The sequence below is a fragment of the Populus trichocarpa genome, chromosome 12, assembly GCF_000002775.5.
Source record: "Populus trichocarpa isolate Nisqually-1 chromosome 12, P.trichocarpa_v4.1, whole genome shotgun sequence".
NCBI classification, from domain to species: domain Eukaryota; kingdom Viridiplantae; phylum Streptophyta; class Magnoliopsida; order Malpighiales; family Salicaceae; genus Populus; species Populus trichocarpa.
In genome coordinates this window covers 14,187,433-14,209,223 of record NC_037296.2, presented here as the reverse complement: position 1 = coordinate 14,209,223, position 21,791 = coordinate 14,187,433, and the positions used below count along the sequence as shown (strand labels likewise).

At 32.6% G+C, this 21,791-nt stretch overlaps 4 protein-coding genes and 1 long non-coding RNA gene across 6 annotated transcripts; 1 reads left to right on the top strand and 4 right to left on the bottom strand.

The window, feature by feature from the left end:
- Positions 1-72: 72 nt before the first annotated feature.
- Positions 73-1,031, bottom strand: LOC7453985 (uncharacterized). The gene is made up of 3 exons (XM_002318856.4): positions 760-1,031; positions 495-683; positions 73-427 (listed from the first exon to the last, which is right to left on the bottom strand). The coding sequence occupies exons 1-3, from the start codon at positions 831-833 to the stop codon at positions 256-258; spliced, it is 435 nt and encodes a 144-aa protein (XP_002318892.4). The 5' UTR covers positions 834-1,031; the 3' UTR covers positions 73-255.
- A 6,628-nt stretch (positions 1,032-7,659) lies between these two features.
- On the top strand, positions 7,660-21,780 carry LOC7482199 (uncharacterized). 2 transcript variants are annotated; one of them, XM_024582939.2, is made up of 4 exons: positions 7,660-7,846; positions 8,565-8,616; positions 8,776-8,931; positions 21,528-21,780. In XM_024582939.2, the coding sequence occupies exons 1-3, from the start codon at positions 7,747-7,749 to the stop codon at positions 8,921-8,923; spliced, it is 300 nt and encodes a 99-aa protein (XP_024438707.1). In that variant the 5' UTR covers positions 7,660-7,746; the 3' UTR covers positions 8,924-8,931; positions 21,528-21,780. The 2 variants fall into 2 exon arrangements, with proteins under 2 accessions (XP_024438707.1, XP_052302093.1); XM_052446133.1 differs by lacking the exon at positions 21,528-21,780 and adding an exon at positions 11,484-11,895 and having other exon boundaries at positions 7,664-7,846.
- LOC7471553 (potassium channel KAT3) lies at positions 9,160-15,569 on the bottom strand. The gene is given in 13 exon segments (XM_052445834.1): positions 9,160-9,352; positions 9,648-9,794; positions 9,997-10,066; positions 10,711-10,788; positions 10,916-11,101; positions 12,035-12,067; positions 12,137-12,235; positions 12,397-12,636; positions 12,762-13,079; positions 13,614-13,671; positions 13,749-13,910; positions 14,312-14,527; positions 15,388-15,569. Coding segments are annotated over 13 exon segments (1,893 nt in total). The 3' UTR covers positions 9,160-9,248.
- LOC127904122 (uncharacterized) lies at positions 18,360-18,956 on the bottom strand. The gene is made up of 3 exons (XR_008057007.1): positions 18,842-18,956; positions 18,518-18,715; positions 18,360-18,424 (listed from the first exon to the last, which is right to left on the bottom strand). It is a non-coding gene; the product is annotated as an uncharacterized LOC127904122 (long non-coding RNA).
- LOC127904121 (uncharacterized) lies at positions 20,194-21,529 on the bottom strand. Its single transcript, XM_052446117.1, has 2 exons — positions 21,054-21,529; positions 20,194-20,923 (listed from the first exon to the last, which is right to left on the bottom strand). The coding sequence occupies exons 1-2, from the start codon at positions 21,105-21,107 to the stop codon at positions 20,321-20,323; spliced, it is 657 nt and encodes a 218-aa protein (XP_052302077.1). The 5' UTR covers positions 21,108-21,529; the 3' UTR covers positions 20,194-20,320.
- Positions 21,781-21,791: the final 11 nt, after the last annotated feature.

Below are 21,791 nucleotides of genomic sequence, written 5' to 3'. Positions count from 1 at the left end.
ACACCTACAGTAAAATGAAAGAAAAAAAAAACACAAACAAAACTAACAATCAAAACATCAGAAAGGCAACCCTTTAAGAAAAAGATTAAAGCTTGCAATTAAGTCACAAGGATACGATCTTTATAAACAAGATCCACATAATTAACGCAAGAAATTAACAACTAAATATTACAAAGTTAAGAGATACGTTAATAAAATATTAAACATAGTTGTTCACTTAAAATACATAAATTAACAGCAAATTAAGTTAACATACTACTCCAGGGATGCCTGCTTACTCTGCTTCTTTTTGTGGGGCTTTTTCGGATTGTGCTGGAAGGAGGAGTCGGAATGTCGAGGACTGGTGGCACGGTGAGCAACACGACGGGTGGCAGCCTCAACCACATGGACTTCTCGTGGAATAACAAAATCGGTGCATTTTACACCACTACACAATAAAACCATTAGAGATAATTCCAACAGTATAAACAAAAAAAATCACAGGAACAACTTACTTTTCTGAGAACGACCGTATTGATATCCCCCTGGGGCAGTCCTCGCCCAGAAATGCTGCTTGACCCCTTATAAGACATTTATCACTTGTGATTTCAATTTCTGCGTTGTGCACACAAAGGGTGCTTTTTTTTGCATTGAATATTTCCGGAAAACTGCTGGAGGATTCCTCCATTTCGAGATAACGAACCCTAAAAGGAAATAAATTAAAATTAAAAAAAAACACCACACTCTTTCTATAACAAAACTCTGTAGAGATAACATTACCATGTTCGTCTTCTTCGGTTTCCTGTTACCTGTAGTGATCGTCGTTTTTTATAATTGTTGAATCTGTGAGTCATGGCCGGTTATTATAAAAATGAAAGAAGATAGAAGCTGAGTGTAGAGATGTTATGAGAGTGATGTAAATGTTTTGCACCGTGGCTTTAAATCTTCATGGAACGCTCAAAATTAGCAATTTAATGGTAAAAAAAGAGAGACTACAATCTACACACATTGTGGTTCTAGGCTTCTAGCATGTGAAGTCTTTCTTAAATTGAATAGACGAGACAGACAACATTTATATTCCACAGCTAGTCAAAACCTACTAGCTAGGCTACACAATTTAGGATGATGGAGCTAGCTAGCTAGGCTTCACGTGTGAGAAGGACTTGGCTGAACTTGACGTGGAAGAGAAATCTAGCCTAACATACTAGTTGACAACATGTGACGTGAATAAGATTCTTTAATTTTAAAGTTTTATAGCTCTAAACTATAGAGAAAAAAAATTAGGATTTGTAAATCTAAATTTACAGTCCTTAATGGTAAAGAAATTGTAGAAAAAATTAATTTATTGTATTCTAAAAGGTTTCTGTCATGAATTCTTTAAAAAAATAGTATATAAAACTATTTAAATACAAGAAAAAATGCTATAATTATTAAAATTATAATTAAGTTGAAATCCTAATTTAAATAGAAAAAAAATTAAAAAACAACAAAAAAATAAAAAAAAGTTCAAAACAATATCGTCTGTGTATGTCTAATTTGGATCTAGCTAGAATGAAAATAACTAGTTAACTCTATATAATAAGGTTTTCAAAATAATCTAATAAAATTTCAGCACTTAACAATTGAATAAAAGTTTATACTGGTTTTATAAAACTGAATATTGAACTTATACAATAACAAATAATCTTACCAGGAATAATAAAGAAAGCACACATGTAACTAATTAAGGAATTAACTAGCATAAATTAATTGCCTTCTCCTTTTTCAGCTTTTAAAATCTTAAAAATGTGTGCCTAGAAATCGAGTACTTAACCCGTTATTCTCATTCTAGGATTATTGCAGTAATTTTTTATTTAAATATTTTATTTTTATTTTTTTAACACATTTTAAAGTATAATAAATACATTCAAATAATACTTAACAGATATTTTAAAACAATACATTAATTTTTTTTAAATTAATTAAATAAAAAATAAGTTCTAACTAATAAATAAATTTCAAAACAAAATATATTTTTTTAATTTTATCATAAATGATATTTTTAGATTAGTTTATGTATAAACCAAGAGTAAATCTCTTGTGTTTCAAATGGCATTTTATTAAAATTTATTTTATTTTATTTTTATTAAAAAATAATTTTTTTATGTTTTTTAAATTATTTTAATGTGTTAATATAAAAAATTAAAAAAAATATTTTAATGTATTTCCGAGTTAAAAATATTTTATAATATATAAAAATAAATTTAATAAATTATTTTAAATGATAGCAAATAGTATTATTGAATTCATTCTAAAAGATTATTTCCATAATTTATCAACTCAACTCTTAACTCAGCTTAGATGATATTTTAAATTAAAGTAGATTAACTTATAACATAATCAATCCAATAAAAACAAATTGTTTCAAAATCACATTATTTAATTTTGTTTTATTTTAATTTCTATCCAGTTACCCAACGCATAACCTGAATTTACAAATATTAATAGAAATCAAAAGATTAAATTACTTTTATTTTCCTATATGCATCATGTTATAACTTTGAATCGAAAATTGAAAGGTTTAAAACGAATGTGTGCTATATAATGTGATTATGGAGTCATTATCGTTCCATCAATTGTAATAATACCATTTTAAATGTACTTTGTCCCACTAAGAACATACAGTGAACAATGCCAGTAGCAAATTGTGTGGTTATGGTTAGGCCGAACTCAGCCAACTGTGAAGGAAAATACAGTCCACCAACTTGGTCATTAATTAATTTGTGTCGACTGGGCACAGGGGTCTTGTCTAAGCAATCTTTTCAATACTGTAAACGGACGTCTTATATTACTAGCTGTGTTTTGCATGCAGTCTAAGCTTTTCACCGAGTTTTCTTTTAGCACAGATACGCCTGCATCAACTGCGATATTTTAATGGATAGAATACTAATGAGATCGTACGGCCACCGTAGGGGAAAGATCTTTTTACTTTGAGAGCAAGCTGGTTGGTTCGATTTCAAAATTCAAAGTTCAAACCACTCATTAATGGTGCTCATCTCTCTGCCTTTCATTTTTTAATGGCACTTCTTTTTATACAGTCATGGGAAATGAATTGATGGAGCATCGAGTACATGAATAAGAATTTAAGATTAAAAAAAAAAGAATTTAAAATTAGATCAAAAGATCATATGTGGTTAGTTTACCCCATGTTTATGTATATATGACCTAAATGAATTGATGAGACATAAGACATTTAATGCAAAGCCTTGCCCTACTTCCATGCCTAGGAAATTTATGATGGTGCTGAAGATCATGCACGTGTGACTGTGACGTGCATTTACAAATTGGGTCTTGGCGTGGAGGAGAAAAATTGCCAAAACATGAAGGAATGATTATATATTTTTATAATAATTATATATATATATTTTTAAAAAATAACAAATAAATTTGAAACTATATCTTTTATATATAAAAAATCTAAAAGTTAAATTGATCATCTCACTTAAATCTTGATCAAGTCGATTGAATTAACTTTAAGAAATTTAGTGATATTTTTTGTTATTTTTAAGTTTTACAAGCTCTTTAGTTATTATTTAAAATATAATGACAGTCTTATAATTAAATAGATATTTTTTTTTTGTGTTAATTCCAGAGAATATAAAATGTAATTTTTGAAAAATTAGTTGTCCAATATAAAAAAAAAAATACTATATATATATATATATATATTGGTTTGTTTTATGATTTTTAATTCATAAAAATATTTTTAAGTTGACTGGGGTGGTTGGTGTTGAGGTTTAAGTTGATTTTTGTTATGTATTAAAATATTATTTTTTTATAATTGGTGTTGAGGAAATGAATTGATGGAGCAGCTCTTCATGAGAAGACAGCCACTGAAACGATTTCATGAGAAGACAGCCACTGAATTAGTTTAATCATTGCAAAACAAACCATAAACAGTTCAAATTCACTTATCTGGTTGGAGCCTGGCTGTGAACAACCAAAAGCAGATAGAATGAGGGCTGGGTGAAAGCAAAGATGACGAATGAGGGCTGGGTGAAAGCAGATAGAGACTGGTTTATTTTATTAGTTTAGGCATTTAGTGTGAGGGATGAGATTAATTGAACTAGGCTTGGACAGGTAAAAGAAATGTTTACTGCAGCTTCTTATTATTTTTAAATTATTATTATTTAATTTTTACAATTTTAATTTTAAATTGTTTCATCCATCACTTCCATCTATTTTATTTCAGTTTCTTATTATTTTCATAAATTTTTAAAAATAGAAAAGTTGTAGTAAATATGAAAGTTATGAAAAGCTACAGTAAAATAAAATCTTCTAGTTTTTAAAAATTTATGGAAGTGACGGAACTTACAGTATATGAGCTTTGAATTCTAGTTAACCTAACCAGAGTTAAAATCTAACTATAAGTTATCATTTGATGCATTTCCCTTAACCCTTTTAAACTTTGAGGCACCGTCCTTTTTGTCGTATTCCGTGACTCAGCTTTTCATGATTCTGGGGGTGCGCGGAGATTAACGGGCACGTGTGTGTCTCGCTCTCGCATCCCGGTAAAATCCAACGGGTGTTAGCTGAAGATTCCCTTGAAATGGACCGGTCATCGACGGTTTGCTTTACCTTATCTCCGTGCTAGGAAGTTGCTCCTCTCTCTTTTTTCGTGGCGATGCCACCAAATGTCTTTGGACCTACGTGGCTTACACTGGACGGTCAGGGGGTAAGAAAATGGTGTTGCAACTGGCATTCTAGTACAATTTCTGTCAGGGTTTGTTCGAGGCTGCGGTACGGCGTTGTTCGAACTGTTTTTAGACTGATTATTACTTTAAATAAGGCTGCGGTACGGTACAATTTCATGAGAAGACAGCCACTGAAGTAGTTTAATCATTGCAAAACAAACTATAAACAGTTCAAATTCACTTATCTGGTTGGAGCCCGGCTGTGAACGACCGAAAGCAGATAGAATGAGGGCTCGGTGAAAGCAAAGATGGCGAAGAATCTGTCAAATCTTTGGTTTAGACAGTCCCAACGAGCTTCCCAGCAAAAAAAATGCAAAACCCTAGAGATCGTAGAGCCAATGAAGAAGAGATGCATAGACAGTGCATTTAAGGTCATAAAAGTACCCAAAAGACCAGGCCAGCTGGTTAACGAAGGGAGAAGAAAGAAGGGCATGATGGAAAACCACACAGCCACACCAAAACCCAGGCAACAGAGAAGAAGAAGCAAGTGGAAAGAACCTTGGAGATTCTACTTAAGTATATTTTATTTTAAAATATATTAAAATAAAAATTTTTATTTTTTAAAATTTATTTTAATATTAACATATTAAAATAATACAAAAGGAGCAAAAATATTGAGATTACACAAAAGTTGTTTTTTATTCTGAAAATACATATTAAAATACTATTTTTAAAATTTTTAATATTAATATTAATATTAATATGTTAAAATTATGAATAATTAAAAAAATATTAATTTAATATTTTTAAATCAAGAATATTTTTGTAAAAAAAATAGAAAGATAAAAAGCAAAAACAACACAAAAGCCGAAGAACTATTGAAGTCCCTTCCTCATGCAGTAATATATATAACAAAATCAATGTGCCTGGTTAGGTTCATTAATTTTACGAGTGGATGACTTGAAAGAAAGCCCATCACGATTCCAACTACATTGGATCCACCCATCAAATAACAATCCATCAAGAATCAGAAAATTTAATCGGGCCACTAATTTTGTTATAAATAGTAGTGTTGGTATGTTGGATAATGATGGATTGAATATGATAATTTTTGTTTTGTAAAGTTACTTGATGTATTTTTTTGATAATATAAAAATTAATTTTTGTTTTGTTAAAGATTGTTTCAGGGGAGAAATTTTTGTTTCACTAAAAGGAGTGGGGTAAATTTATCTAATTCTCTGCACAATGGTTAATTTAATTGACTTGAATCAACATAAAGATAAAAATAATTGTTATTATAATTTTAAAACTCAACATAAAAATAAATAATTATTATTATAGTTTTTAAACTCGACTCGAAGGTCAATTTGGGGTCAAGCTTGAGTTGCAAATCAGAATCATTGACTCAGATTAACATTAAAAAAAAATAATTATTATCATAATTTTAAACTTGACTCAAATAAAGCATGGATCAATAATTATTATTGATATAGTTTTAAAATTCAAGCCCGAGCTAAGTCCTCTGTGTTAATTTATATCTGAATTGCTACAAGCCATGCAATAACAATTACTCAAGCATTTCATCTTGCATTCCTCTGTGATCAGCTTTGATTGCCCAATTCTTTGTCATTGGTAGTTTAATGTTAGGAATTAGAATACTTTACACACCCCCTAGACCGGTCTGCCCTTTCCCATTCGCTATGGTTATTCAGCACAGATCTTTCCAAACACTAACATACAGGGGATTGGTCGACGATGCATCTGTCACAAGCACCGCAAAATGCGTAAGTTTCGCAGGTATCTCCCGGTGCACCTGAGTGTACATTCCGGTCAATCCAAGTGAGCCGCTGGACGATACCATCTTGTTTCGGTCAAACCAATTTGGAAGTCACATTACCACAGTAAGTAAAGTATGTTTCTCTGTCATTATAAACAAGAGCCATCTATAAAGGGAGTTTGAATTCAATGAAGGCACACCTCCAAACCCGACACCGTTCATGACCCAGATCGACACTCCAAGACTGAATTATGCCTGACAACCAACTCTAAACCCTTAGCATCAACCTCAAAAGCATAAGGCATTGAGAAGGATCATCATTGTTCTTCCATGATGATAGAATCACGTTCTTCCATGACGTGGTTACAGGTCAGGTTGACCATCAACTCGAGTCAATATAAAATTTATTTTTTAAGAGTGTTTTATACGGTCAAATTGAATCAATCATTCTTCTATTTTTTAAAAAAATCTAGAATTTAGGTTGGTCGAGTCCCGTCTAATGTTTAACAAATACAAAATAAAGCAAATGATTCAGTTAAATCTAAAGCACATCAAATATATAACAAGACAATTATTTATTCAGTCCAGTCCATTTGAATTAATATTTTACATCGTATCAAATACTAGTTACAATTGCAATTGCTCAAATGAAAAAAGAGGTCGAAGTTATAATTACAAAATCTACTCTAAAATTTACCGTGAATCACACCTCAAATTCAATATAATAGGTTAATCAAGAAAAAAATAGAATTTATATCTTGAATTGATTTAAATTTTAAAAAATTCAATTGACTTAGATAAATTTAATTCAAATTTAGTTAAGTCAAGTCTTAAAATAGTGAAACTATATTATTTTAATAAAAATAAATAATTTGAATTGATTTGGTAACCTACTATGCCTCTATTCAGGAATGCAGCTCAAACATAGGTTAATTAAAATTTATTTTTATTTGATTAAAATTATTTTTTTTTATGTTTTTTGATTATTTTGATATAATGATGTCAAAAATAAATTTTAAATTTTTTTTAAAAAAATTATTTTAATACATTTTTAAATAAAAAATATTTTAAAAATAAAGAAAACTCTCAATCAACTTAAAAAATTAATTGATACGATAATTCAATAATTTTAAAAATTCATAACAATAATATTCCCTTTGATTTCTACGCCCATGTCAAAATTCAGTGGAGGGTGTTTTTTGACATTTCAGCTCCTGCAGAAATTTTAAAAATCCCGCTCTATAGGATCCTTCCATTTCACGCTCCCTCTGATTCCATAACAAACAATCTATCTCTAAAAAAGAAGCTATATCTTCAATGGCGACTACCGCACCAAGCGAGCTCGATCCAAACCTTCTTCTTCCTGCTGCTCCATCAGAATCCGAATCCGAATCTCTGCTCTCTTCTCTTGTTTACGGTTCGTCTCTCTCTCTCTGCCTCGAGTTCATTTCTCTCCGTTATTTTTTTTTTAAATTTCGTAGTTCATATCTTCAATTTTGTATATTATGCACTCATTACGCTTCGAATAATCTCAATTTAGGTTAGTTTTTGTTTTGGTGCTGCTGCTGCTGCTGCTATTAGTATTATATGATTTTGTTATTATAATCAAATCTTAAACTATCATTTTCAAGCGTTTTATTTATTAATCGAGTTTTGCTAAAGCATTCAGCTATCTGTTCTAATTAGATTTAGATATTACATGATTTTACGCTGTTGATTTTCTGTTTTTCTTTTTAATTCAGATCGTACAAATTTTGTTAGTGTCTACTAGAATTTCTGTGGTTGATTTAGGTTAAGCAGAATAGTTTGAGAAAAAAATAATAATTTCATAATAATTAGATAAGGCTGTTTGTTAATGATAATGTTTTACATATTGATCTCTGTTTGGTTGCGATTACTATGCATATTTTGCTTATTTGGTTAAAAAACGGTCTTCTCATGACTCTTGAAACGTGAAATTTTGAATAATTGTGGAAAATTTTAACTAATATTAGCGACATATAATCCTTATAAGATTAACTGTTACGATTCTTACTCAAGAAACTGATATGAAGCTCTTGATTTTATTAACGATGGTAACAAAAACGATGTTTTATGTTGATTTTTAGTCATTTTATTCGTCTTTTTGTGTACAGATACGTCACAGCAGTTTCAGATGGCAATGGGCAACATGCTTAAGATGATAACGTGAGTTAATTATCAGCTTTAAGATAAGAAATTTCATTAAAATTTCTATTACTGTTTTAAATTTTTGAAAAAAGAAGGTATATTTTTTTTCTCTTTTTTCTTGAAGTTTTTTAACTTAAATTCTGTGAATTTGTTTGATTCTTGATGAACTCTGTGCAGTGAAATTGATCAAACCACGGGTGGGATAATGGAAGAGATAGGGAAATACAAAGATACAGCTTTTGAGAGGAAGAAAGACTTGGAGGAAGAGAAGGAAAGGTTTCAGAAAGCTGCTTATGCTGTGCTAGGCATGCTCAATGACACATAATAGGAACGGTAAGCTCAAAGGTCTCGTGTTGTTACCTTCTATGTTTTTATCAGAGGCTTGGCATTCAGATTGCAGTTATCGTTTTCTTTTCACGTTAGGATTAGGGTATGCCCGTGGCTACTGGATTATAACATAGTATGCCTACATAAATGCAAGTGTATAAAGACATAGACCCATGAACACTCACAATTGCGCATATGTACACCCGCAAAGGTCAGCATGTATTATATATCTTGAACTTTTACCATGTTGTTTACAAAATTGAAACTCAAAAGGCGCTGAACATGTAGGCTGATGACGGGGTATTGGTTTTATGCTCTTAACATTAAAAAATAAACAAGTGATCATTCTCCCTTAAAGCATCCAATTCTTCTACTTCTGAGCCATCCTCCATAAGAATTTTGTTTCCATGCTTGCCAAACTTCTTTTCTGCATCCATCAAATTTAGCAGCTTTGAAGTTCAATTGGTATGCTAACAATGAATGGATTCATGGATTAATTTACATGCGACAGTGTAAGTGAACGTGTTAGGCTCTTCATGGAACTCATGGACTGTCTAAGAATGATTTTTTTTGCTCCTTGATAACTCAAATTTATTCCAATTAGTGTTTAGAGAACTGTATTTGTGTTTCTTATTTAGTTTTGGCTCCTTGTGTCTTGGTATTGATTGTTAAAACTGATACCAGCATCCGAGGAAAGGTATGCATTTCAGTACACTATATACCTGCTATGTCGAATAGATTTTCTGTTGAGTCAGGAAAATTTATGAGTTTCCCCATTGTATCTCCTGTTGTTTCGTTTGGATGATGCCCATGGATTATCACTCTTTTGGGAAATGTGCTTGGCAATGGAGTAGAATTTTCTTGTATTCCTGAAAAAATTATGGGATCGATCTTTCAAATAACTAAAATAAATCTTAAATGTTTCATCAATTAAAGTGAACAAACCCCAACTCACCATCCACCAAAAAAAAAAAAAAAAGCACTAATGAGATGTAGGTACACCAATCTCTATTTGCTGCCCTTTTCCCAGTCTGGCCACCCTATTGAGTATGAGTACTACTAGTTTTTTACCTTCTACACTTGTTTCTCTTTGAGAATTTAGTGCCTCAGAACTTTGTAACCCCTCATTTGATGTTGCTTTCTGCAAGGATTAGATAATGACCATTATGTAGAGTATACACAGATAGTCATCAGAATTATTGTCAGAGACATTTTATATTGAACAATACAAGCTTGTATGCACTGTTTTGGGGAGATATACACAGCCCCGTCAACAAACTGCTGTAGCCTCTAGGTATGGGTTGATGCTGGCCTGTGCCAGCCATTCTTCTGACTGGTAACAGGCTTGCGCATTTTACCAGAAATACTGTAACATTCACTACAAATCCAATACTCCTTTTGGTGCGAGTTTGATGATGAATGTATGAGAGCCATTATTTGATAAATTACAAATCTGAATAGTGAACTAGAAAGGTCTCCTATGGTACCCACAATTTTAAAGAAATCTGAAATATAGATTCAAATGGTTATGGTATCTTGAATTACAACTGAAATGGACTGTACTCTTATATCATTGTTCTCTTATTCATAATTACAGCTTAATGATATAGGAAAATGCACTGTTCTCTTACATCATTTAAAAGTTATTTTAAAGTTCCAAGGTCAATTAATTTGTGCATACTTTAATACAAGCCTTGTGTTTACTGCCAGATAGGTTTATTAAGATATTACTATTAGTTGAGTATTTATTTACACTAGCTAAATTGGCTGAAGATAGAAATATACCTCCACAGCTGTGTCTTCCAGCAATTCCCTGAGAAAGGGTATTTCTTCTTGCATCTCTCGTTTCAAATCCTTTAGGTACTGAAATCAAAGAGTCAGCATAAATAGTTACCTCAGCTTCAGAGTAAATTGTAATTCTAATACACGTGCTAGTCCGTGCACAACTGATTATAGTTGGTCATGCAATGAGACAAACAAGTGTTTCAACCTGGATGAAGTTGGAGATAATTTTTTTTCCATCTTCGCTATGGGGCTGCGCCATTTGCTTGAGATGATGATGACTGAGCCGGATGACCTGGGAAAGCCTCCTGGTCCTCACTGTAAAAGGCTGTGGGATGTTGAATACAACCCCAATTTCCCCTGCCATGTCTGAAGATACTAGTTTTGACAAAACCTGTAGAAACTCTCATGAACATAGATTCTTAGGATATTGAAGAGCTGGTTATATGTTATAGGCATGGATTTCATTTGGGTTTCATTATCATTTCCCTAGAGATTGCTTACATTAGTTTGCCTATGTTATCCTATTTCTTTGAATTCAAGAAATTTGTAATACTAGAATAGATGAGGTGCAGAGATAACTGAAGAAGCAGTCTCTTTCTTTTCTTGTGGCCATAAACATCATTATGCTTTTATTATATTTGCTTCGCCATATTTTTTTGTCTTTCTCGTATTATTTCCCAGGTCAAGTAGGACTGAAATTTGTTTTCTGATATTGAGTCTTGGACTTTATTTATAGGGATTTCTTGAACGTTTTTGTTGATTTGCTGCCACAGGATACGAGACACGATTGAGGCATTATCTTTCAGGGATTTGCATCCTTAGCTGCTGCTCTCCGGACAAAGTGAAGTTTTACATTAAACCATATGCGTGATTCTACGTCATGAGTTCTTTGTTAAATAGATCTGTGTCAGAAAAGTTCCTGAATCTTATCCAAACAACTAATTTTTCAAATCAAAAGAATAGAACCTAACTGATTATGATAATTAGTGTGATGTAGATGCATAATAAAAGCGTACTTGCTGAGTCTTTGGCTACGTACGTGCATGATGAATCCTCTTTATAATCATCTGTAATAACTTTCCTCTTTCATCTCTATCACCAGAATGGCCTAACTAGTTGTCCTTATATGCACTAATTCCTTTATAGAGAAAAACCTTTTATGTAGAATATGCATCATGCTTGGGATGTCCTTGCTGTACTGGTCATTCAATCAATTACATATCTTAGCTATATAATTATCAGCAAATTTATTTCTTGAGTATTTGGTATTAGAAAATCAAATTTATTTCAGGATTGATGTTTTGATGCACGTATTTGGAAGTACCTGCTCTGTTCCATTCCTGGACACCAGCACGTCCTGCAGTTTGAGACATAATTAAGATTTTACATCTTACACTGAGAGAGAGAGATGGGAGGGGTGGCATACCACTGCTCCAGTTACTAAGACGTAAAACTCTGTCGGAATCTCGTTTTGTAAAATAATTTCAACCTTAGGAGGAAAATATTCTGCTTTCATTTCTGATACCTGGAAGAAGTAAGCACAGGTGGGTCCAGAGTTAGCATTTTGGTTGTCGGTGTCAATCATAATTACCAGTCTGATCATAATCTCCCTTTTGTCTTAATACCACAATAATGATATCAATGTCTTGACAGATAAAAGTTTCACGGAGAGTATAGGACATTTACCAACTGGGTAATAAGGTCTGCAGATACTCCTTTGAAAAGGTAGGTTTTTGCAACGATGCTATGGAAAAGATGTTGAGCAATGCTAGATCTGATTGCTTTTGGTAAGTTCTCCAACACCTCCTCTTGCTGCAACTCTGCTGTCTTGAACTTGAGTTGCATGTGTGCTAGCATTTGCTTTCTCAATCCTTCTGGGAGTCTATTCTTGCTTGCATATCTTAATATCTGATCGATGGCATTCCTCTGCGAGACACCAAACATTAGTAGATTATAACTAACACTGTCTACTGTCTAGTTGTGTTCTGTTGGATATTGTTCTAGCCGTAGGATTGTTCAACAGCACGTCCTGCAGGGTAGAAGAGAATTACCATAGCAGAAGTATGAACTGCGGAACGGACAACAAGGTTCGTCATGTTTCCGATTATATAAGTTGTGAGGCCAATGTTGAATAGCATGTAAAACATGTTAAAAACCTTCTCTCCCGTGTTTTCTGCATGCAAGTCTCCGTAGCCGACAGTGGTTAGGGTAACAATGGACCAATAAATGGAATACGTGTAGCCCAACCAGATGCTTCTTTGTTCGAAATCTTCAACGTGCTTTCCAATCCAAGTATTACCTTCTGTGTCATGATGGACAGCAATCCAGTAGTAGATACATCCTGCCGAGTGAACCACAAATAGTGTAACCTGCCATGGATTCACTCGAGTCAAGTACTGCTGTGGTGCAGGGCATAGGAACTAGGAAGCATGGTTATAAGACTTGACCCATGAGTTGATCCAGCATAAGGTTTAGATCATCAGTAAGGTGAGTTGACTCACATACATATCAGTAGGTCAATTCAAGATTTGATTTTTTTTAAAAAAAAAATCTTTGGTTTTTCCACTGACTTAGTTCGGGCCGGGTTGGTGGGTTAACTTTGATTGTTAAGTTGATCTGCCAGGTGATGTTGAATCTTGTTTCACTGCTAGGAAAGTAATTAAAGTAGTGTGATAATAGTTATTTTTTAAAATATTTTTTTGCTTTGAAATGCATGAAAATAATATTTTTTTTAAAAAATTTATTTTTGATATTACCATATCAAAACGATATAAAAATACAAAAATAATAATAATTGCAAATAGTTTTTTTAAAAAATATTGTAAAACGTGGTTTCTATTGTAAAAACAAAAATGTTCTAAATCTGAAAGTTGTTATAGGGATGTGAAGGAATTGACAATTACACTGGTAAGTTTAAATAATCTTGTCCAGAAATAGCTGAAGCGTGTGTTTTTCTCCAGCCTGTAGAAGATATGTTATTAATGATTAGTAGAGAGAATGAACACATCCTTTTTCTATTAAACTATAGTGAAATTTACCTTTTGAAGAGTTCACCGACACGCCTGAGTCGTTAAAGCCGAAACAGATTGAGAAAACCGAAGACCTTTCCTTCGTGCATTTTGCCAGTAAAGATTCTGTGTATGATGTGGAATGGCAGAGTCGAGGCTGCGTCCATAGGGAACAATAACCTAGCGATATACCTGAGAAAACATGCAAGAAGGGTTGCACGTTTAGAGTTTTTTTTTTGAAGTAAGAAACAAATTTATTATTAAAGAATAAATGTTAAAAAACTTTTATTTAGCAATAAATCTTTAAATCAATCTTAATTTTAGGATGAATTTATTTCATGATTTATTTTGCAATGGATGTCCTCATGCTCATATTTTATGCTGTAAATATGTATCAAAGTAGATCTTCTAAGGATCTTGGAGCTAAATAATTTCTCTTCACAATCTTTTTAGCTTAAATGATTTTTCTCTCTAAGACTTACACGACCTATAGGCTTAGAAAAAAATTGAGATCCTTTTAAGGAACCCATAGAAGATAACAACCCCGCCGTTAGAATCCACACAGTATGTCTTGTTGTGTTTTGGAATCATACCGTAGTGCAATTTTCTTGTGATCATCCACAAGAAGAAAGGTTGTATTGTCCAAATAAGCAACAAAGAAAGTTAGGACAATATCGGCGGCAAAGAAGGCATCAACCACCAAATCGACGGGCAGAAATCCTCCGGTAGCCGCTTTCTTAAATGCAAGCTCAAAAGGAGATGCCCATGCTGAGTACACCACCAACACCACAAGGAACGTTTGCCACCACCTTCATCTCATTAACATTAACATTAACATTAACATTAAATTAATTCTTGTCACGAATCATTTATATAATAATTCGGTAAAATAATTAAGATAAATATATTTGTAGCATTTTTACATGTCACAAATCATTAAATTAATTTTCTTTTATTCGTTTTATTACCTTAATTTTGGCTTAATTTTTTTTATGGACACATCTCAATGTACTATGACTCGTGTCTCGTATATCAAGTCTTTTGGGGATTTATTTAATACAATGAATATAATAAGCCACACAATGTTAATAATAAAAAAAACCCATTTAAATCAATATAGTATATATATTTATTGATGCATTAACTTTATTAAAATATGGCACAAAAATGAATTTATCACTTTTAGAATTTCTTACACACTCATCTATAAATATAAATGATATCTTTACAAACCCGAGGTTGTTTATTTTTTCTTTTTTAAATGAGAGTATATTTTAGCATATTTTTATGCGTGGAGACTTAATTTATTTCCAATCAAGTTTCGAACAAATTAATATATTTACAAGAAATTATTTTTTTACAGCTAGCATATGCACATGAACTTCAATATTCAAAGTAAAATTATAATTCTTTCTAATTATTTCTAATGCTGTTTTCATTCATTTATTTCTGTTTCAAATTAAAATTAGCAGTCATGCACAACAGTTAAAACATACACGTGGCTGTACATGGAAGTATCCCTTCATAGCAATATCAATTTGTAAATATATGATTTTTCTGCTGAAAAAAAAAATAAATATATGGAAGCATTATATTCATGAACAAGAACCTAAATAACTGTTATGGATGGAAGAGTATTTAAATTGTGCCGGAGAAGAGAAGAACTCACCGGTATCTTCTATCATAAGGAGCAATAACATATTTCTTCAGGTGCAAGTAACCATCATCAACATCAATTCCAAAAGCTGGTAAAAGGCTGCTTGAAACTGAGGCTAAATTCTTAGTGACATCTCCACTCGACCGTCTTCGAAACAGTAATGACAACGGTGACCTCGTTTCTGACGATGACATTATTGACCGGAGCAATAGTGAGAGAGCTTAATTTGTTCTCCCTCCCTCTCTCTCTCTGTCTATATATATATGAAGTCTTTAATTTTTTTAGTCTTTAATTTGTTTTATTAATTTGGATCTATGTAATATTATAATGTTTTTTTAAAATATATGTCGTTGAAAACTATTGATTTATAATATAAAAAATAAATTAAATTTGATAAATATAGTCTTTATAATCTATATAGAAAAAACCATATTACCCTAATAACAAGCCAATTATTTTTTTATAAAGGGCAAAACTGTAGTTATACCGTGAAAGAAGTACTAACAATTCCTACACCACTTCTACTAAGCTATCGCAAGCAAAAGAGATTATTACAACTATTTTTTTCTTTTAGAACAAAAACGAGTTCATCTCTATACAGCAAAGGACCTTGAAAAAAAAAAAAAAGAACTAACACAGACAAAGGAGGCCCTGATGCTCTCAGAAGCGACACCTCCAATCTGAAAGAGTGGACGTATGGTGGTCTGCAGAAAGGTAAGCATTGTAATAAATTGATCTCGTCTTCAGGGGCTACTACTGCTTGAGTTGCTTGAAATCGGCATTGAAACAGTGAGCTCATGACTATCTTTCTCCTGGTTCAGCCATTGCCTCCTTCCTTTTAGTGGAGTTGGGGACTCTCCGATTCTTCAATAAATATCTTTTAGAAAAAGAGAAAATTCAATTATATTCTAGAAAGAGATGCTCTGGAAATATATATGCAGTAAAGAATGAAGATTGTGAACTTTTGTTATGAAGATCTCATGATGTATTTATAGCCCATGAGTCTTGTTATTTTATGAAGAGGAGAGCCTGCACTGTAATTACTCTGATAACATTTAATGAGGGATAAATATCACTTACATCTGCATTAATGTTTGATAGGAATATGGTGGGTCCTTAGACTTTTATACACCTAAAATATGTAATCTTACCCTAGTAGCATTTAATGAGGGATAAATATACCTTACATCTGTACTAATGCTCTATGGGAATATGGTGGGTCCTTAAAGGACTTTTATACACCTAAAAGGTATTGGAAAATTAGGAACTAAGAAGCCAGTGACAAATCATAGTGAAAAATTCAGCCTTTGAAATCTGTAACATGGCAAATGAGCATACACATAAATTGTACTATCTGAACTTCACTTGATCATATTAAAACTATTCTGTTCAAAACTTAGTGAGAGGAGGACCTAATAATCACATCTAAATACATATAAGAAAGAGGACCTAATAATCGACACTCAATTCATTGTATGATTTAGGATTGTAATAAAGATGAAGTACACAATCAGACAGTCACAACATTTCATAGTAACCTATTGCAATAAATTCCATGCAAAGTAGGATGTTTTAAAGTTGGCTGAATTCACAAGTATGTCCTTGTGTTATCCAAAATTCATGAACTAAAGCCCCTATATAAATAACCTGGTCAATCAAACTTTAAATTCATCAATTTCAATCGATAAAATCTAGCGTCAATTATGCCCCTATGACATGCATCATTTTCCATCAAACCTTCAATTCATCAATTTCAATCGATAAAATCTATCGTCAATTATGCCTCTATGACATGCATCATTTTCCATCAAACCTTAAATTCATCAATTTCAATAAGCCCCTACATAAATAAAATGGCCAGTCAAAGCCAAATTATTAAAGTCAGTTTGTTTGAGTGTTAGTATATTCTGAAAAGAAGAAACAGAATATATACCACACAACAGTTTTTAATAAAGAAAAAGATTTTAAGAAGAAAAATTCAAATATCTATACTATTCTTATTTATTCTCTGTTAGAGTAATGCTGAATATGAATAAAAAACTTCAAGAATACACGAGCCAGTGGATTAGTGGGCCCACTATTTGGGTCCCCCATTAAGATTATGATCCAGTGGCTTGTTTTCTTCTTTAAATTTAATCTTGTTTTTTTTCTCTCCTAAGTTTAGTATTTAAGTAAGAATTTTATTCAGTTTGGAAATACTTGTTGCTCGCGGATTAGCACATTATGAGCCATCAACGGTGGTGCAAATCGATTTATTTGGTTGAGACTGCATTTCTTTATTCAACTTGACACATGGGAAGAGTTTAATCTCCTAGTGATTTGCACAACTGCAGATCTGAAAATCTAAAATTGAAAAATCATGCGAAGTCCCCAAAGTCCAATTTCTTCCTCCTCTCATGGGATAGAAATCACAATCTCCAACCTCTTTACTATTCAGACTGATCCAACAAAATCTATTTCATTAGCCCATACCAAAACCTCTTTTTAACCAGCAAACCAGTGAAAACTACTCTAAAAACGTCATGTTCTTTTCTTTTTCAAAAAGAAATGCACGTCATTGAATAACTCGATGGTTTTGGTACGGGACACAAAAGAGCCTTTTTTTCTAACAAAATCCGGTTCTTTTCTCGTGCTTTCAATCCATAACCAAAAACAACAAATCTGTTATCTCTTTAAGCAAGATCTACAGCCACTGCCAGTCATGCCACCAACAATGCAACCTCCACCCACAGCGTACTCCAACACTGTTTTCCCCGGCAACACCCCTGCACTACTTGCAGCAACGCATTTCAACGGAGATGAAAAACTGTAATGGGTTCAATGGAGATGTAAAAATGCAATTGTTTCTATATTTATATATATAATTCTTTTACTGTTTGTCTTTGTTTTTTTATTTGTTCAAGTGCTTATCTGGATCCCTTTGATTTTGTTTGCCATTTTCATCTGGTTTTCAGAAAAGCATGAAAATATCACTAATATGCTATTAACAGAATACAACCAGGTCAGTATGGTCACTAGGCCTCTTCTCCATCCTTGAAGCCAGATAGTCCTGCACGTTTTTAATGGTCAAGAAAGTAGGAGGCCTATCATACACCACCAAAATTCCATAGCTAGTGTCATCAAACATTTCAATTTCATTTACATTGATGGCGTGCAGGTTTGCAAGCTTTTTAAAGTTTTCACCCTCTACAGAACATGACTCTGAAAAAGCAACATCACTGATTCCAAAATCCTGCCCACAAGCTTCTGCAAACCCAGAAACCAATGAATTCTCCATTGCCTCCTCTGAAGCAGCAACATAAGGAAATGCCATGGAAAAATTGGACTCGGTATAAGAAACCTGTTCAGAGTAGGAATGCTGAGTATCAGAACACAAACAGGCAGGACTATAGCAATTTATGCAAATCATGGTCTGTTGATTTCAATTAAGAAACCATTCCAAAATAGTTAGAGAAGCTTTGGTTACCTTGAGCAAGTTCACAAGAGCTGGATCTGTGTTTTTGTTTGCAGAAACATCAGTGGAAAGCAGCTGTAGAAAACAAAAGGTGTGCAATTAATGGCCCGGGCCTTCAAAAACAGTAAAAAAGTCGCAACATATTGCATTTCCAATGAAATATCAAACTACCAAGGTGCAAAGTTATCAATAAAGACCAGATAACGTGCAACCAGAACCTAGTTTGGTTGCATAATACCACAACAAAATTAGCATACGAACAACATAAGAGAATAGCCCCTGCAGCATGTTCACTAGATCTGGCCTATGGAAATAAAAATTAAGTGGTCACTGTCTTCTTTGTTTTTCAAGCGACTGGAGCTTGCTTCTATGGCATTATAAAGTACAAAAGAAAGGGCTTTAACATATGTTTGAGTTGAAAGTTCAATAGGAATCGTAATTTGTTTTTAATTAAATGTTTCTTGTTGGTCTTGTTCTCACATTATTGAGCCAACAAGCATTTTACTATTTCATTAAGAAGTTCTACTCCAATTTCAAAAGTGCAAACAAAAAAACTACAGATGAGGATAAGTGCAATCTTCAAAAGAAGGAACATAGAAAAGCTCCAATTTTGAAAATGAAAAACCATACATATTACTAGGAATAATAGATTGTCTGTTGCACTTCCACTTAACTGCATTCTAACATACCAGTTACACCCAAATTCAGTGTAAAAAAAAAAACCTAACAGCCTATTCTTTAAGTCCCATCACACGCATGTCTATCCTATATCTATCATGGGACAAAACTTTGTAAATTCTTATTCTATAAGGATATTTTTATGGATAAGAGTGACAAACTATACTTTAAAGTCTGATCCGTCATGTGTTTATGCCTAATTAAATACTATAGATTTTTAAACAAGTTTACAATATTATATGTGATTTCTCTATAGAAAATCTCATAACTTGTCTAAGATATGATTTAACAAGAAACAAGACTTCAAAATTAAAAAAAAGGTCTGACTTTCTATTGTTTGATTCATTATTCATTTTAGTTTATACAAAGCTTGCAATTTCTTATTGATTCACTTGTTGAGATTCATAGTGTGTAATAGACAATATCTAAAACTTGTAAAAGCATAATAATATCTAAAAATAAAATATAAAAGTATCTAAAACTAATGTATTATTCAATTTAGTTTGTTTCCACCAATTTTGGTATTATTTTGATTTGTTTCGGTTTTGATTTGGATTCATAAGGTGCAAACTATAAATAAATGATTCAAACCAACAAAATATAGCTTAATGAACTTTACATTAATGATTCATTTTTTTTTACTTAGCACATTAATAACTTTTTCAAGAATCCAACACAAATAAAAATAATGCATTAAAAATATATATAAAAAATTATTCTTAGAATCCCATTGATTTTATTTTATATAAAGAAAATTAAACCATAAAATAATAATCAGTCCACCTAGAAAAGTAATTTCTGATTATTTTGCTCCTACATAAAACCTTCAGCCGATGATATAGCTCCAATGAGGTCTTTTTCTTTATACATGTAATTAGCAATACCTTTCTCCGGAGGATTTCTCGCTCTAAATTTAAAAGCATTGTCAAGAGTGGTAGCTGCGTTCACCATATCGGTATAAGCAGTCTGCATGATATTCCTCAGCCTGCCATATTCCACCTCTCTTCGATCTTGTTGGCTCTTAAGACGTTGCATTTCTTCATCTTTCGTGGCTAGCTCATACTTAAGCAGTCGTATTTTCTCGTCTTTTGATTGCATGTGGTACTCAAACCGCTTTATTACCTTTTCACCGACGGATTGTTGATCCGTAAGGGAGATTTTTATTCCTAGCTCGCCCTCGAGGTGCTCTATTTCTTCATCTTTGCCATCATCTTTTTCCTTTTTACCATGAGACACTTGGTAATTAAGGAATTGTTGTATTCCTTGAACTTCGAAAGCTCTGGCCTTGTTCTCAAGGTCAGCTATTTTCCTATTAGCTTCAGATAACTGGTCCTTGAGGGAATTCCTTTCCGCTAAAACTTGATTGTGCCCTTCATAAAAAAAATCAGGCATTCTTCGCTGTTCAATTTCAACAAACTGCAAGAAGGATCGATATCCGCATCGTTATTTGTGGTGTAGTATGGCTAATTCTATCATCACATGTGGAACCCTTAGATGGAAAACAACTCTAGGAAACATCAAGGAAACTTGATACATTCTTGATTACCTTGTTATCCCGCAACTTCCGAAACTTAACTTTAATCAATTGGATTATCTTCATTGGATCTTCTATCAAAATCAAAGGGCTGGGCTAGCTGTCCCTAAGATGACAACCTTATGGATCTCGATCTTCAAAAGTTCTGCAAAATTAAAGACAACAGCAAAATCTCAAGAAAGAAAAATCTTTGAATGCCGGTGTTTTTTTGGATGGAAAGATTTTCGCAGCTTTGACAATGATTTTTTTTTTTTGCATTTTAGTTATAGGTGGTTTAACTTTGAACTCTTTTGAAGTTATAGTTGGAGAAACACTCTTATGGTAAAAAGAAAATCTGTGAAACACTTGTTGAAATTCTAGGTTATTGTCTGCAATGCACTTCTGTTCACCAGATTATTTCAATTTATCTCTGTGAAGGTGGCCACCGGATAGATTCTACATAGGTTCAGCATAGAAACATGCTGACTTGGTCGTATTTGCTTTCAGAAATGATTTGGTGAAAATATGTCATGGGATTGGTAGAAAAAAGGAGAGATTTCTTAATCGCCCGCTTCTGTCAAATTTCTGAATCTTGGTGTTTGGTGCATTGCAACATTGGAGGCCTTCGCTCAATATTCTCGGGATTGGCTAGCTTATCTCAAGAAATACTCACTATGAAGTCGCTAGTATTCTAGGTATATTCTCGGGATTCTCAAGACAAACAGTTTTTAATTTGGTATAAGTAATAACATTTATTCTTAGCTTTCTCGG

Bases quoted from the DNA above. Each gene is read 5' to 3' on its own strand.
- LOC127904121 (XM_052446117.1), bottom strand. From the start codon at position 21,107: ATGAAGATAATCCAATTGATTAAAGTTAAGTTTCGGAAGTTGCGGGAT. The intron at 20,924-21,053 runs GTAATCAAGAAT...TCCTTCTTGCAG, and splicing joins GGAAGTTGCGGGATAACAAG to TTTGTTGAAATTGAACAGCG.
- LOC7482199 (XM_024582939.2), top strand. From the start codon at position 7,747: ATGGCGACTACCGCACCAAGCGAGCTCGATCCAAACCTTCTTCTTCCT. The intron at 7,847-8,564 runs GTTCGTCTCTCT...TTTTGTGTACAG, and splicing joins GCTCTCTTCTCTTGTTTACG to ATACGTCACAGCAGTTTCAG. The intron at 8,617-8,775 runs GTGAGTTAATTA...AACTCTGTGCAG, and splicing joins AACATGCTTAAGATGATAAC to TGAAATTGATCAAACCACGG.
- LOC7453985 (XM_002318856.4), bottom strand. From the start codon at position 833: ATGACTCACAGATTCAACAATTATAAAAAACGACGATCACTACAGGTA. The intron at 684-759 runs GTAATGTTATCT...ATTTCCTTTTAG, and splicing joins AACCGAAGAAGACGAACATG to GGTTCGTTATCTCGAAATGG. The intron at 428-494 runs GTAAGTTGTTCC...TTTATTGTGTAG, and splicing joins ATACGGTCGTTCTCAGAAAA to TGGTGTAAAATGCACCGATT.